Here is a 17393-nt window from a genome sequence, read left to right as displayed (position 1 = left end):
AGGCGCTGAGCCAGTTTCTAAGCTTCACAGTTTATTTTTGATCATGTCCCCACACAGCTATACGTCACCTTTTCAAACTCATAGAACAGAAGTGTAGGTAAAACGAGAAAAAATATAGATTGCCCTAAAATAGCCTGGAACTCTTGATCTGCTGTGTGGGCAGCAGTGGCTGTACAGCTTCTCTTTATGCACTGTTGCGTGCAAAATTATTCAGCTCATCAGGAAAATATCCACACAACGATCCATTATGCTGTCACATTAATCAAGCCAGTATGTTATGCAGTGTAAACATGCGTTTCCAGAGGGACTAAGTGTCCATTCGTGTTTCCTATAGTCCCACACACATTCTAAAAAGGGGGGAAAAAGGTGGTGCCCGTAAACATCAGCACTCAAAGCGCCCAGGTTTAACGCCCTACAGAAAGGGAAGAACGACGCGTTAAAACATCCAGCGCCTCGTTTAAAGTCTTGCAGGAGCAGCACCGGTATTGTTGAAGCACATTTCCGTTTTCATCACCATATCCCACAGCAGAAAATGAGGATGGAGTGTAAGCTATCTATAGCACCTTTGCAATCTCCCTGCAGCCCGCACACACTTTCACTCACTGTCACTGTCACACACAGGCACACGTATGCAGAACGGTTTCATTAGGAATGCATCATATGAGAAATACAATACAATCACCAAAGCCTTCGCTGCTAGTCCTGATGGTCCATACATCATTTTTAGAGGAGTGGTTTTGGTGTGTGGGTGAGACGCAGAAATTATTCCAAGAAAGGAAGGCATGAGACACACTGGCTCAGCTTTTTGATTCATTTAAAAGGTCTCAGAACTCACTCTTGCCCAGGGGAGGGTTGGACTGCTGAATAATGGATAGAAAAAAGGGAGACACTTCCCCACCTCCTCTAAATGTGAGATTTTTCCCTGAACTTAAAGTTTGAGTGACAAACTGGCAGAGAAATTACAAGCCGGAATAATCTACAACCAAAATGTATCATTCTGGACACTTTTTGCCTTCCAAAAGATATGGATAGATCATGCTGATTTGAGCAACTGATATGCGAGACCTGAAATTAGCTTAGAAATCATAAAAGAAATACTGTCATTTTAACTTCAGGCTGATGAGTATTTTTTAAGCAACAACAAACCCTCCGATTCCCATTTAAGGCTTACTTCATTAAATAATTGTTCATCAAGAAACTCATGTGAAGTTTCATATTTTATGTCCCATATTTCTTAGCCGTTTTTTCTTTAATCCAGGGCTATTTTTACACGTGAAAGCTTGTTTTTGCGAGGCAGAACGCTAATGTTGATGCCTCTACGGATACAAAGAACGTGTCATCTTTAGCGTCTTACTTTGAAAATGTTTTGTGATCAAAACGTTAAAACGCTAAGAGCTTATGTATGACAGCGTATCATTGAGATGCCGGTTTTAATATCTTCTTGAATGATAAGGAACGTAAAGTCCCTTGATCAATATTAAAAAGAGTATGTGAATAATGACACCATATATGCTGTTAAGTATTGGTGACATCCATGGAGTGAGATCTACTTGCAGACATAAGGACTTTTAAAGGACTTGTTAAAACAACGAGTTGTATTTTATTATTCTGTTTTACAGGCTCCCACTTTCTTCATAGTGAATAGGGAGTGAGAGAAGATCAAAATGTATTGACTGGCGGAGAGTGATAAAGAGCTTGTTAAACAACACAATATTCTACAATTCTGTTTTATCAGAGCACTGTTCTCATCATTTGGAGTTGGTTATGTAGCTTGAATAAAACATGTTGTACAGTAGCTGCAACTGGACCTTATTCCATGTGTTTGTTGATATTTCATATAATGTACTACAACATTTTGGTATTTTCTAGTTTTCTCTAATATGTTATCTCTGTCAGATCTCGGCCTGTGGGGATCATGTGTTTGATCGTGTGTGAGTATCTGTTTTAATCTCCACAGCTAGTTTCTGATACTGTATTGTGCTCAATTATGACTTTATGCTGAAGGTATACTAGTGGTTGTGGTTATTCACGTTTTCTTAAACTGTTTTTAATGTCATGCACTACTAACCGCGCCTAACAAGCCGCAAGGGGTCAGGTGATTAACAAATGCTTCAGTTGGATTTTTTTTTTTAGCTAGGTTTTAGCATTGTTCCTTAGCAGATTTGTAAGTAAGACAATACTGATTTGTTTGTTATGTAAACAAACATTACAACATTGGTCCTTTAAAAAATGGCTCTAGATTAAAGTTGTACCCAGCACAATATAAAATGTATTGGGACAAACAGTCATTGCCCCATCTAATTGGCTATTAGCCAAACGCACTGCAAGAGTCCCCACAGACGCTAACAGGGCTAATTTATGTACACCATATGTAACAAGTGCAAAGTTCTGAATTGAAAGCATTTGTGAGACACGTGATCACCTAGTAAAAATGTAATGCAAGAGTGCAACAATATTATGAGGGGCCGTACAGGCCGTAATTCATGGTCCTCTCACACACATACATTCTCCTTTTACATACATATATTTTCACTCTCACACACATACATTCTCCTTTTACATACATATATTTTCACTCTCACACACATACATTCTCCTTTTACATACATATATTTTCACTCTCACACACATACATTCTCCTTTTACATACATATATTTTCACTCTCACACACATACATTCTCCTTTTACATACGTTCACTCTTACACACATACATTCTCCTTTTACATTCATACATTTTCACTCTCATATACATATATATTTACACTCACACATTCATACATTTTGCTCTCATATAAACGGAAGGCGGGTCATTATCGCGCTGTGATTGGCTCAGAAGGTCGAGCGGGGCGGGCTCATGTTCAGAACTTCTGATTCAAATCAACATGATGGAGGGAGATGAATCCGTGTATCTTCGGACCATTTGTTTCTATTTATTAAACAAGTAAACGGAAGAGCGTCTGCGAGGCGTTTTTGCTTTTAGTTTTTTACCTTACTAAATGGTTTAATGGTCATTGGAGCGAGGTGCGGGGCAAAACTCACAGATGTGAATTCAAAACAAAAGCACTCGTTTGCTTGGAACTGTGATAATATTATAATCAAGGGGAAACGAGGTGAATTTAGCGATCACAACGAAAACGGCCAAGACACATATTGAGCCCAGAAAATGAATGTTATTAAGGGCTGTAAATATAATAAGCCTATGTCTAAAATGGACAACATTGTTAGGAGATGTAAACTATACAGCGATTCTGCACTGCGGTCAATTCCGCCGTCTCTCGAGTTTGTTTTTTCGAATCAGCAGCTCTTCATTTTTTTTTCCTCCTATACAGTATTTGACGAGTGATACAAATATTTTTTTACCACAAGTTCTTAATAAAACTGACACTGTTGGACTCAGTAGTACTAGTTGACTGCTACCAGAAATAATATGAAGTACTTTTACTGTGTACTTTTTGAGTAATCCTCTGTCAAAGTCCCCTCCATAGTAGGCCTACGTATAATCAGGGTTGGGTTGTAACGGAATTCATGTAACGGCGTTACGTAATCAGAATACTCTCTCTCTCTGTCTGTGAGGCCCCGCCCCTGCATGCAGATGAGAGAGAGAGACATATCTTTTAAAATATATTGAAAGTTAGAAACGGAGATGGTTCGATAAAATGTGCAAGATAACGTTTATGTAGCATTTCTTTATTGTTGAAATGATGACATTTCATAACGGGATAAAATCAAAGTAAATGGCCTGCTGCTGCTGAATGCATGGGGCAAGTGACTGGAAAAAGTTTTTAAAGTTATTTCACCGTTTCAGATAATAATAATAATAATAATAATAATAATAATAATAATAATAATAATAATAATAATAATAATAATGATAATTCATTCTATTTAGAGGCGCCTTTCAAAGCACCCAAGGACACCTGACAATTCATAAAATATTCTAAGGAAAGGTTTACAGTACAAAAGGACTGTAACAGGGAACAAGTTGGGAAACAGGAGACATGTACTGTAGCACTACAGTGAGTAGGCTGATCTGAACAGGTGGGTTTTGAGGAGGGACGTGGTGATTGTGTCAGACTGTCGGATGTGAAGGGGGAGAGAGTTCCATAGTTTGGGAGCAGCTAAAAGCCCGATCCCCCATCGTGACTAGGCGTGGGGGGGGACAGTTAGCAGGCCAGCAGAGGAGGAGTGGAGGGAGCGAGAGGGGGTGTAGGAGGTCAGCCAGATAGGTGGGGGCCAGGTTGTGGAGGGCTTTGAATGTGAGCAGGAGGGTTTTGAATTGTCCGACCGGCCCACTTCGGTACCGGCCCATCGGGATTCGTCCTGAACGTCCCGATGGCCAGTCCGCCACTGCTGGTTGGCCTCTTATGATGCTGCTGTCTTTTAATATATGATTATTTCTCAGCCGCTAGTTCGTTCCTTTCTGGTAGCAGTCAACTAGTACCGAGTCCAACAGAGTCAGTTTTATTAACAACTTGTGGTAAAATCACTTCTGTGAATGTGTGAATGTAAATATATATGTATCTGAGTCAAAATGTATGAATGTAAAAGGAGAATGTATGTGTGTAAAAGGAGAATGTATATGTGTGAGAGGACCAGTATGAATTACGGCCTGTACGGCCCCTCATAGAATATTGTGCTGAGCTAGATTTGCTTTTCATCTGCATTTTTTAGGTCACAAAGAAAACTGTATATAATGCCACATCAATCAAAAGTTATTGACATGCTGCTTTTCAACACGCCTCGAGCATAATCCATCAGTCATTTCTGTCAAGCCATCAAGATTACAGTACATCGACTACTCCCTCCAACCCATTGCTCATTCATCCGTAGTATAATGCTACTCAAACTGTTACGTGCTCCCCTCCTTGTTTTCTTTCTCTCTCCCTGTTGCGCAGGTGCACCTGGTCTGCCTCTGGCTCCGCCTCTGCCCAGGTGTTCCCAATTCCACTCAGTCAATATATAAAGAGAAGCTGGAGGAAAAGGATGTCTCGCCTTTTCTGGCGCTGGGAGACACTCTCCTCTGAAGACCCTTTTTGGTATAGTGGGGCTTGAGCTATCCTGTGTCTTGTAGATGTGTTTATATTTAGCCTGGAGGACCTGGTAGTCCAGTTTTCGCGGCTTTTTTTGTTTCCATTGGGTTTACGCCTGACTTTTGGTTAGGGGGGGGGAGCTCTGGGTCCTACGGCCCCTGGTGTGGCTGGCTCGGGCACCATCCTTCCTTTTGTTCTTTTTGGCCAGTCCTCCAGACCTTTTTCATTTATAGTTTGGCTTTTGTAAGAAGATGGCATAATAATAATAAATGTTCGTTACTAAGTACTGGTTTTTGCGTGTATTTTTCATGTTGCGGGTCTCAGCGCGAGCCACTACTGCTGAGTAGAGGCTGTGGCCGTAACACAAACACACTTTTTTATTGTGCAAAACAAACTATAAACAGAGTGAAATAGATGATTGATAGATAACTGCAGATGTTATGATAATCATTGTGTATGCACTTCAATAAGGGCCGATAACAATTCAATAAATAAAAAACAATTCAAGCTTTCACAAAGGATGAAAAATAAAAGCTGAAGAAAAAACTATGTGCATAAATATAAATGTATGGCCCTTTATATCAAGTTGTTGAATTTGGTCGCATCGTTGTCCTATTCCTTGTATCGAGTCATTTGATTGGTCTGTTGTAAAGAGTATTTTAATTGGCTAATTGAATTCAATTAGCCAGTTTAATCAATTAATTTCATTGGTCCATTGGATCAATTGTTTTGACTGGTCTACATGGAGTCATTTGATCAGCCGATAAAATTGAGTCATTTGATTGGCAGATCGAAAAGGTCATTTGATTGGCTAATTGTATTGAGTGATTTGATTGATCAAATGACTATGGGAAAGTCAGAAGGGGTGCTCCAGGCAATCTATTTTCCATTTCAGGCCTGCAGTTCGATGGACCCTAGTCATGGCCACACCAGTAAACAATGAAAGAGGCTCCTTCAAACAGCCACTATAGCCGCGTTCACACCGGAGTACTTTCACCGTACTTTTCGCGTTTTAGTTCCGTGAGTCGCGTTCACACCAAAAATCGTACTTAATCTCGGGTACTTTTACCCCCATTTTTAGAGCCAACTCAGAGAGCGTACTTTTCTGTGGGTGAAAAGTTCTCCAAAAGTGCCCCAGTGCTGATTGGCTGGGCGAATTGCAAACCACGCCCGTACAACTCTGAAAATGTTGTGTAGAGCCGCCATTGTTTTTCCTCGCTACAAAAACACAACGCTCCGTGCGTTGTGTTTGTTTTTGAAAGCAGTTATGGCAAGCATCAAGAAATGATGAGGAGGTGTCGGCGCTTCTGGAGATCTACGCAGAGGACGCGACCCAGGGAATGCACTGAAGCCAGTTCAGTAGCTTTCACTCGACCTGGGAATGTGCACAGCCCCACGGCACACCGGCTAAAAATAAAGAAACTCGGGCAGGACTACAAACGGCGGATTCAGTGGCCAACGATGACGACCACGACGAAGGTAAAATCAACTACATGCACTGGGGTTTTAATCTGCACAATAATGGTCTCAGATGTACTTTTATTTGCTCAGTAGATCAAGCTAGCCATGCTAGCCATAATAAGCTAACACCGGCCCCGAGCACACAGTACACACACACTGTAACTTTGTCTTGAAAGAACGTTACGCATCGAACTGATGTTCACAATCATGTTTATTTCATAATATTCATCATATTTTATGTTTAACTTGCCTCAACAACATTAAACAAAGTTCAAGCATACATGAAGCACTCTTCAAAAAGGAACAATCCTCCGTGTTTGAACCTCTTAAATCGCTGCATAGCCGATTTATTTGGACTGGATTATCCCAGAGGGTCTAAACATTCTTTATAACACAGTTTCAGATTTGTGAAACCTTAATTCTATTTGTGAAAATACAAAAAACACATTCCTAGTATGTTGTAAAACTACATGGCGACTAAACTTGTATATTGTATATTGCTTATTTTCCCCTCTTAGGAAAGCGGACACGGGATGCGAATTTCTTTGACACCGCCCAGGCGTTGGAGGACCGGCGTGCCGTGGTGAATGAGTCGCTGCGTGGAGATCAGATGGTGCTGTTCACCAAGGCCCAGGAAACGGAGGACAAGATGCTCACCTCGATGGAGCGCCAGGCAGAAGTGTTCAAGCAGCAGATGGAGCGCCAGCAGCACCAGGATGAAGTGTGGGCGCTGCGCCATGAGGAAGCGTCGGCGCAGCGGCAGGATGAGCGACAAACTGCATTTAATAACAGTTTATTTGGTATAGTTTTTGTAAATACTGACACACGACACACAACGTTGCACTAAGGTGTGCATGCTGCTGAGAATATCCCTACACCTGGGACAGTTTATTTTATATTGTTATTACTGTTATGACTTTATTTTATATATAATGTTTACTGACATGTACAACTGACACTTTATTTACATTTAAAATTGTTCTATTTAATGTTATGTCTTGAGAGTGCAATAAAGAAAACCGACATGGCGATTAAGCTTATTTCTCCTGACACTTTATCTTTTGTGACCTGTGTAGCATCCTATACATCACATGTAAGTGATTATTCTGATACCATCATGTTTCATCGGTTATAAACTGGCAAAGCTTTATTTGTCATTTATTTATCATCAATGTTGCAACCTTGTGGGGGAATGGCAGGGGCACATACACAAATATGATAATTTATATCATTTTAAATATTATTTGACCTAAACTTTTAATTCCCCCCCATTTCACACAACACAACATGGAGTCCACTATGGGCCAAAACTAACATGTATGTTTGCATAGTGTTTATGGCAGACGGATGCAGTGGGTCTCAGGAAGATATATAATAAAGGTGGGTTTGCTGCTGAGACTCCCTACAGCTGGGAGTTTATTTTATATTGTTATTACTGTTATTATATAGTACAACTGACACTTTATTTTATATTGACAATGTTTACTGACATGTACAACTGACACTTTAGTTACATTTAAAATATTTCTATTTAATGTTATGTCTTGAGAGTGCAATAAAGAAAACCGACATGGCGATTAAACAGATCCTGTATCAGTTTTTCTTCTTCTCTTGTTTTGTAGCGGGTTGCAAACAACTTTAAGGTGCTTACCGCCACCTACTGTACTTGTAATCTTCCCTCAGGGAAAAGTACTCCGGTGTGAACGCGATCTGTACTAAGTACCCTGGGGTTAAAAGCGCCAGGGCTCTTAGTGCCGGAACTAAGTACAGGAAAGTACTTGGTGTGAACGCGGCTAATGAGTGATAAAACACAATGAGTGATAAACACTGCCAATTCTGGAGACCTTCTGCAGGACTGGAACTCAGTATGACAATACCTTGAACCCCTGTGCCTCCTATTACAGCAAGTTGGCAAGTCGTAAACAATTTGAAAATAACCATCAAAACTGTGTTATATAATGCTATGAACAAGCTGTCTCTTAAATGATCAACTGTATTTTCTTGAAGAATAAAGGACAAGTGCAATTTCACTTGTATGCCAATAACTGTTAGTTTGTTTTGTAAATAAAAAGTTGCACATTTTAGTCGTACAATCTTTGTTAGCACAACACCTTCTGTATCTTACCACTCTTCTCTACTGGATACTGGCCATTGCTGTTTTGTCCAATAACCGAGTGCAGAATAACATGGTTTGTGAATTTGGCTAATGGTCCTGTGACGATATTGCTCATTATCAGCCAACCAGATTACTTTAAGTATCTAAAGAGCCTTTTTATGTCTTCCAATGAATATTAAATCCGATGTACAGGTCAGTTATACATTAAAACAACCTTTTAGCAGAATTATAATAAAGTCCCCCATCTGGTAAAACAGTTAAACTGCAGAAGTAGCAGTAAATGTAGCTTTTTTATATGTACTAGGTTTAAGATGCTAAAGCCTACTTCATTTGTTGGTTTAGTTAAATACACAACAAATATAAGCCAACCATTTTTACCTACTATATTATTCTTCATGACTGATCACAACAGCCAGAGAAGCAGGACCTTTTTTATTTCAACTAAAAATAAATAAGGTTACCATGTGAAAAGTCCCGGTACAATACTGAGCAGATCCTCTTTTAAAGGTCCCCTATTATACTATTTTTCATCAATATATTATAGGTCTCAGATATATACAAATCATGTATCTGAAGTGTGTGGCTCGAAATACCACACAGATTGTGCATTGTAGCATCCCACAAACCCCTCTGTTTCAGCCCTGTTTCAAAAGTGCTGATTCTCTGACTGTTACTTTAGATGAAAATAAGGAGCCACTCCCCACGCCCCTCTGAGAGATATTTGGTTAAAAAGAACAGAATGGTGCTCTAGGAGGAGATTCAGGTGATAAGGTGGGGGGGTGTTACCTTGGTTGGTTATTGGCTAATGGTTACACAAGCCAAAACATCGTTATGACACCATAAAGTGGCCAAAATCTGATCAGCTCATTTTCAGACATGTTTCTATATAAATGGATCAGGACAAAAAGTGAGAGACTCTTTTTTCCTGAAACTTTCAGAATCTCTTTACACAGAGGGGACACATGTTTATGTATCAAAGACATGGAAAAGTGGATTTTGCATAACAGGTGACCTTTAAGTTGCGTTCTCAGCTTACCTGTTTCAGGGTCACATTGGTGCTCACAGGGGTCCAGGAGGCGGCGTCCACACAGCTCGTTGACCCAGGGACCACTGGCGTTCTGTTGGTAATACAACAAGATCTGGGCCGGGTTCAACCAGTCTGATGCGTCCATCTGGCTCCCCTGCAGCAAAATAAACCTCGATCCTGAGGGGGCCAGAGGAGAGAGGGGTAAAGGGTAGAGGAGTCAGGGAGAGGTAATGACAGAGATAGATATAATAAATGCATGACAGGTGGAGGGATTGTAGAAAACCCTTAAGAATAAGAAAATAACTTATTTATAACGTTCACTACAAATATCAGGACAAGGCCACAGTATATTTTGGACCTTGCTACAAAATTATCTTAAGATGATTCAAAGACAGCAGGGAAAATGTTATCATATACTCGAAATCCAAATGGGAAAATAAGGAATGAGAACCATCAGTGTTAGAAAACCTTCCAAATAAAATATTTTAGTAAGCCAAAATGTAAATATTTGATAAGCTAAGGAGATTAACCTGGCCTAACAAACATGAAACACCGTGAACGTCTCAACAACTGTGATATCTGAAAATGAATAATTATTATTCATTATTATTGAAGCAGGAGCTGACATCCAGCCAAGATAACAAATATTGACAGCTGCAAAATTAAAATATGAAAAATATTCAGACTGTGAGAAACATTCTAAAAAAACGATGCCTGTTGTAGAAAGCCTAACACTTGTTTTGATTATTATCAGTAACCACAGGCAGCCACTTTGCAACAGGAGGAAGGCAACAGTGAAGAAAATAGAGCTTTGACTTTTATGTGTACACATTTCCCATGGTGTTCGGATAAATATTTGCAAGAATTAAAAGGGTGTATGGTTCAGACAGTGTCATAATTTGAATAAATCACATGTAAGCTAATGCACTACAGGAAGGACTCTGTTTGGCTGCGGCCTTACTGATAAACAATGTATTTTTGTGTCCTTCTCACCAGTGCAGTGTGAAATTGTGTTATGGTCTGTTCTCCTTTTGGATGAGTTCTTTACTGAGCCAATTACTTTATATACAGTCCGTGTTTGATTCAGTTATGTTTAAGGTGATGGTGTACTCAGATTAAATTGGCCACATGCCTTGGTGACTGTAACTGCATAGTAACTCGGTTAAAGTTGAGTGTCCATAAGAAAATGCACCCCTCAAACTGTTCAGGCTTCTCTGTGGTTGTTTGTAATAACGGTAGAATTTCACTAACAACTAATTAACAGCTTCTGAGCTGTTTTTCTCCAGAACTCCCCAGGAATCCACTCACAAATTGCACTCCTACGCTGTGATCTTTTCATGTGTATTATTAGTGGCACTTGTGACATAAATAAAGCAGCGTGATGGAATTAGGGCTGCATTGCCATGTCAGGTCAACACATCCGCGGCCTGAAAGGGCCCAGTCAATGTAGCTTTTAATTAGTTAAACAATTTTTTCTAGTGACACGGCAGGTGTCACTAGAACAGCGTATACTGAGAGTTATCCTCTGTGTGATCTTTGCAAACTAGCATTAACACTCATTGACCAAAGCCCTGTCTGTTTGAAAACATGGGGTGCACTGGGCTTTTTTAACCCGGGCATATTTAATGACTACTTGGCAGGCTATGTCTGCCCTAGTTAGTGCTATCCCCTTTGATGATCACTTAAAAATAGAGCACACACTGCACTGGCCGGACAAATCTCATTTGACTAATCTTGGAGAGCTATAAAGTTGCTCATAAAAACTCTGAAACTATAGACACCAATCATGTTTTTTTATTTTTGATGGCACATTTAATGTCCTGTTTGATGTCTCTGGCAATCGAGGATATGCAATATTTGTGTTTTTCAATCATGAAAAGGATTTCTGATATTAAACATAAATGCTTTGTGGATGGATCCAAAAAAGACTGTACTTACTGACATTTGACATTAAGAAAATTAGACTTCAAATATGAAACCTTAGCCAACTTTATTCAGATATTCTTAATCATCTCAAGTGTGAATCTCACAGGAGGCTACATCGCGCTGAATGGACTTTCAGGGCTAGAATGTGTGGAGTGGCTTAATAGCTGATTTAAGCACCACTCTACAGCACTTCAGTCTGAATAGAGCTGGTATGTAATATCCCTGGACAATGTTTCATAAATGAACATTGAAATAATGGGCAAAAAGAAAGGAACAATGAAGCATTGAGTATCTGACCTAAACTGTAGAAATAAAATATTTGTGTTTGTTTTTGTGATTTTTGCCTTTATTCCTCACTTGACAGAGAAAATAGAAATAGTGAGAGACTGTATTGTCACTGTATGGCCATCTCATGGAACCTTGACCTCTCCCTTTTTCAAAATTCAGAAAGAAGGTTGAAAACAGAAATGTACTGGATAGTAGGCATTCCTCTTATGATTTATCTAGTGGGGAATTCACAGGAAGGTAGCAGTTGGAAGAAAAAAAACAAGACTCAGTCTTAGCAAAAAAGTCTTCTTCCATTTTTAGCAAATACATAAGATGAAAGTGAAACAAAAGATGGAGCAAAATGTATTATCGACAAAAAATGTGTCTACTATTTTATGCATAACTATTGCTATATTAATTTAAAGAAGACCTTTCTTGGCCATTGATACATGTTTTTAGCAGCTCTAGTGACGTGGCTCCATGATGTTTGCTGGATGGTTGGTGTGAAGGCTACAAGCCTCACAAACAACCACACATGTTAAAGGTTATGCGTTTGTTTTAAACTATACATACACAGACACATTATTCTTTCTTTATTTTACTAGATTGAGTGCACGGAATCTTGTTTAAAATAATTGTTGTTAATTGTGTTGTGTTAATCCTGTTGTTAGTGTCTTGCAGCTCACGTTGCTCCTGGCAAAAGGCTGAGCTGATGAACACCACCTGCCTATATAGATGTGCTAATTGGACAACGTCATTCCCCTCAAACCCTAAGGGGTGTTTAAAGAGGCCACGTCATTTAAGCCTCCCATATACATGCCTGCAGTGTGGAGAGGAAGGGGGGGGGTGTATGTGAGTTGCTCTTGGATAGAAGCACACAGAAAGTCCCCCAATTTGGTGACGTTTTTTGTTTATTCATTAATGCTAGTTTGTATCTATTTATATTATTAATAATAAACCTTTTTTTTTCAACCTAATTAATTTTGTTACCCATCCTAAAACTGTATATATATTGGGTAAATAAAATCCTTATTTTCTCCACATCAACCTGCATTCCTAGTTTTTGCATACCCTGGTCCTTCACAGTTGGTCTCTGCTTTTGTTCCAGTCTAACTATTGGATGGATTGTATGAGTTTTTGTACATACAGTCATGGTGCCAAGAAGATAAATAATAAAAACATTCAAAGTCACCAGAATGTTCCTCGAGCACCACCCTGGTGTTAACATTTAAGTGAAATGTCTTAACAATTATGCTTTACGGAGTGCCATTACATCTGGCACATATATTCCCCTGATGTGGAATTGTGATGACTTTAGTGACCTTTGTCCATCATCAGGTCAAAGTTTATTTGTGGGTTTATTAACCAATATCTACAAAAAAACTAAGTAAAGATATTAAACCTGCAAAATATATTTCATTTTCTAAAATTGCCACTGTAAGCATTGGCAAATGCTTATGTAAGCATTTAGCTCTAATTAACATTGTGCTTGATTAAGACCTGATGAAGCCCGCACCGTGGCTGTAGATTTATGGCTCAGTTATTGTTTTGAACAGCATGAAAGTATTTTTTCCCTCTTTATCAGTTGCTTTTAATTATTTAAGACAGCCTTCATATTTTAATGAGGGATTGAAAAACTGAAATTCAGTAGGTATCACTGGCGGGGGGTGGTATGAAGGTCCTTCACCAGAGGGAGGACATTAAACAGAAATCCCTAGCTTCTACATACACTTTGATGTTGTGTGCATTAGATTATTGAGCTACACTGCAACTGGGACTTCAATAGTCATAATTTTAAATGTAAATTGACACGTCCGAGGACAAAGATAGGAAAACTATTTCTAAAAGATACAATTTCCGATGATAAACCATTCCCACATTTCTATTTTAGAATCCGAGTTAGTCATAAAGAGATGTTTGTTCTGTCCTTTGTTATGTATTTTGAATAGCAGTATGTTATCCTGCGTGAACAGAGAAACATCCCCTGATTGATTACTTTACCTGATGTGAAAGGCGAGGGGAAAGGTGTGACGCTACGTTCTGTGCTTTTTCTTCCCAGGCAGACACACGCGCAGCTGTTTGCATTAATAGCTTCTTTCCCCAGTGGTAGAATCCAGATACTCATCTGATTCACCATGACATCAAATCAAAGTGTGATGAGATTGTGGAGACATTTATGGAAACATTCTAAATCGATCCCAGTTTTTGTAATTCAACAGGCGAATCCAGCGTCTTTCATCTCCCCTTTCAAAGTTACCCCTTGGACACCTCCCTGGAATGTTAATATCTCCCTGGCAGGCCCGTGTACACCATCGGAAAGCAGCAGTGCTCCGAATCAAATCAGACCTCGGGATGATAGATGAGCGAGCGTAGTCAAAGTCTATAATATATCTGGACTGCCAGCTCACTCCTGTGACGGCTGAAAAATGCCAAAGAGCCAGCAGGAGCCAGTGCTCGGTCCCCGCAGTGCTTTTTTACTTCTTCAGGTGCTACATTGGAATTCATTAGCACAGTGGTTCAACATATCAGAAAGTACAAGGGGAAGAGTGATGGAGGGTTTGCTGCGGGTGGTCACTGCAACCTGGCCTCAATGTGCTCTGATGCTTTGAGGGCACATCTGGTGTGTGGCCTCACATGGGAAACGCAGGGAGGGGGTGGGCGACCTGGCATTTTACTTTTGTCTTTGAGAGAGAGAGCAAAGCAAATCGGCCAGCTACACGAGAAACACAGGCACTCTGTTTGAGAGAAATGGCGAGAAGAACTCCTTGGAGAGTGGCAGAAAAAATGCCAGCTCAGTCGCCTGGGGTATCGAGCACCCAGGGAAATGTATGGGGAAAGAGTCCAGCTACATTGCTAATAAAGTCCTGTTTAATTTGTTGAATACTTCTGTTAAAACAGAGTAAAGAATCTTTCTTGTATAAACATAATTCATTTGATTTGTTAAAAACATTTCTAATAAATTCCAGTTAATTAAATCTGCTGAGATTTAAAAAAAAAGCTTGGGTTTAGCAAATTGATTTCATGTTTAAAATGAATATTTCTGTGTTTAGTCTGCCCAGTTTATTTGTAAAATATACGTACATACGGCAGCAGTGTCAGTGTATTGTTTGCATGTTTTATTTATTTGAATGACTATTGCAAGTTGCCTAATGCATCTTTATTGTCTTCAAAGGTTTTTCACCTATAAGACCAATCCGGCAACTAAATGGAAATTGATTTTTCAAGTAAACTACTGAAATAAAAGACTGAACAAGTAACAGTTGCTGTGTCATTGGAGTGGAATCCAGTCAGAAGTCATGTAGATGCTTCAAGTTCCTTTCAAGTGGGGAAAAGACGGAGAAGACTTGACCGTGAGGCGAGAGAAGAGACTTACCGTCAGCGATGAGGTGCTCTGGAACGTGTAGAACCACCCGTACTGCGATGCTGCAGGACATGTGAGAGGAGTACACCAGGCCGATCACGCAGCTGATGACACTGATCAAAGTCAGGGTGGTCTTATTGATGGGACTCCGCGGGGAACCTGCTGCTGGGAACAAATGCACAGGCAGGGAGTGGGGAGAGGTGGGAACAACAAATGATAAAGATATCTGAAGCAGTGACCGTTCTTTAATCCCCGACATACCCTGAAACATGCACACAACCACACAAACGTACGCACACGATTACACATGGAGATATTTCACAAACAAGCCAAAAAAAGGGGCTTAGCGTCCATGAAAAGGACATTTGGATCAAAAACATCAAGCCTTTGGGAGGTTTAGAACAGGCATAGCTCGCTGGCCCAGCAATATGGTTTACCTTTGAAGGGTTTTAACATCCATGCAGGGATGCGACGGGAAAAAGACACATGGGCCTACATAGAAATGGTCCAGAGGTTGTTTTGCAACCTTCCCCTCTTTCCTTTGCTCTGCCTTTCCGCCAGAGCGAGGTTGCGTCCCTTATCTCTTTTCTCCAGAGTGCAACACGGAAAGTGTTAAACATGACCCACAGGGGCAAGCACAAACACACAAACACACACGATACAACACATTTAACCTTGAATAAAGCCACTCACTTTGTTTACAATTGTTATTTTCTCATACAGTAGCAGAATAGGTCTAGATTACATTGTACATTTTAGCATAACTTTCTCATTCAGAAGCTGCCTGAGGGGAACTGCCTTACATTTTCAGTTAATTTCCTTACAGCTCTAAATCACAAATTGCAGTTCCTATACCTGTAAAGGTGTAGCATTATTAGAGGCGGAACAAACCTGCGGTGTAGCATTTGCCACGTAATAATTAATTGGTGCACTTGACAGTCTAGGCACAGGAGAATTGTGTTACAGGAAAAAGCTCTCAAGCTAAGTTGATGGAAATAACTCCAGGATGCAGTATTGAGAATCCAGCCACTCTCAGTAGTAGGCAGCCTTTTTGTATGATTATTTAATTTCAATTAGGTTTGTTCGGATAAGCTGCAAGTTACAGGCGTGTGTTTGTGTATGTGTGTTAGCTTGTGGGACGCGTTCTATGCTATAAATGTCCATCTACATTATTTCTATTGGAAGCTTAAGCGGTATGCATAATAAATTGTAAAAGACATACAGTTAATAATTTGTATACTTGTTTTTCTTCTCTTGTTAACCCCTGTTCTGATGGGTTGGTCAGGTATGAAACTAAACCATGTTTTTTAATCAAGACTTGATGACTGGTGTATATTACTGGAGGGAGCTACAGGATCCTTTAACAAAGTAGAAATCTTACCTATCCTATTATGTACAAAGCTAGTTTATTCAATCAAGAACTTTTTAATGAATTTCCCTGGAATAGACATTACATAAAAAAACGTGAAATCTTCCGATATTCTCACACTCATCATCCCTATGACTTAAGGAAATGATTATATCACGCCTCACAAATCATTACTTTCCTCTAGATGCAAACAACATTGTTAGGGCACTATTGCAACCAATTTATTATTTCCGTAAGCTTTGTTTTAATTAAAGGTTTGGCTTAACTTCTGGAGATATCGCCATGTTTGTGACACATGACAGTGGAGTAATTGGCTTTGAGGCGTTTGGAAAGCTTGTAACGCCTTCTGACAGCAGCTATTATTTTGAAGAAATTGTCTCGTTATTTTTTAACCCCCCCGTGTCTGTATCCCACACCCCCTTACTGTACATCACAGCTGCAAGGACAATGGCATGCTGACAGATGAAACGTGCCACAACACTTCTCTTAGACACATTGGCACTCTTCTCTTTAGAAATAATACGTGTGTGAAATATTATTTCAAGATACATTGTTTTTCACGTCACGAGATGCAATCCATATCTAAATAGTCGCCACCAAAACCTCTGATCTCGTTGTCATGTTTCATTTCAGTCAACAAGATTGTATGCAGATGCAGTGTAACATGCTCACAACCACTTTTAAGAAACACACCTATGTAGACACACAAACTCCACACTTTCCTTGGAGTCCAAATCACGAGCACACACACATACAACACTGGTGCCTTTCCATCTGCTTTATGCATTGTCAAGGTTACTTGTCATGCGTCATGGCGATGGTAGAACCATCTGA

At 39.8% G+C, this 17393-nt stretch overlaps 1 protein-coding gene across 6 annotated transcripts in view; it reads right to left on the bottom strand.

Moving 5' to 3' along the window:
- Window positions 1-17393, bottom strand: part of astn1 (astrotactin 1) — a 395124-nt gene that overhangs the window by 277514 nt on the left and 100217 nt on the right. For all 6 annotated transcript variants that reach the window (XM_034138228.1, XM_034138230.1, XM_034138231.1 and 3 more), the window contains 2 exons: window positions 15203-15352; window positions 9646-9813 (listed from right to left, as the gene is read on the bottom strand). In XM_034138228.1, coding sequence (XP_033994119.1) covers window positions 9646-9813; window positions 15203-15352 — 318 coding nt within the window. The remainder of the gene's footprint in view (window positions 1-9645; window positions 9814-15202; window positions 15353-17393) is intronic.

The sequence above is a fragment of the Trematomus bernacchii genome, unplaced genomic scaffold (genome assembly GCF_902827165.1).
Source record: "Trematomus bernacchii unplaced genomic scaffold, fTreBer1.1, whole genome shotgun sequence".
Classification (NCBI taxonomy): domain Eukaryota; kingdom Metazoa; phylum Chordata; class Actinopteri; order Perciformes; family Nototheniidae; genus Trematomus; species Trematomus bernacchii.
This window is presented reverse-complemented; position numbering and strand designations above follow the sequence as displayed.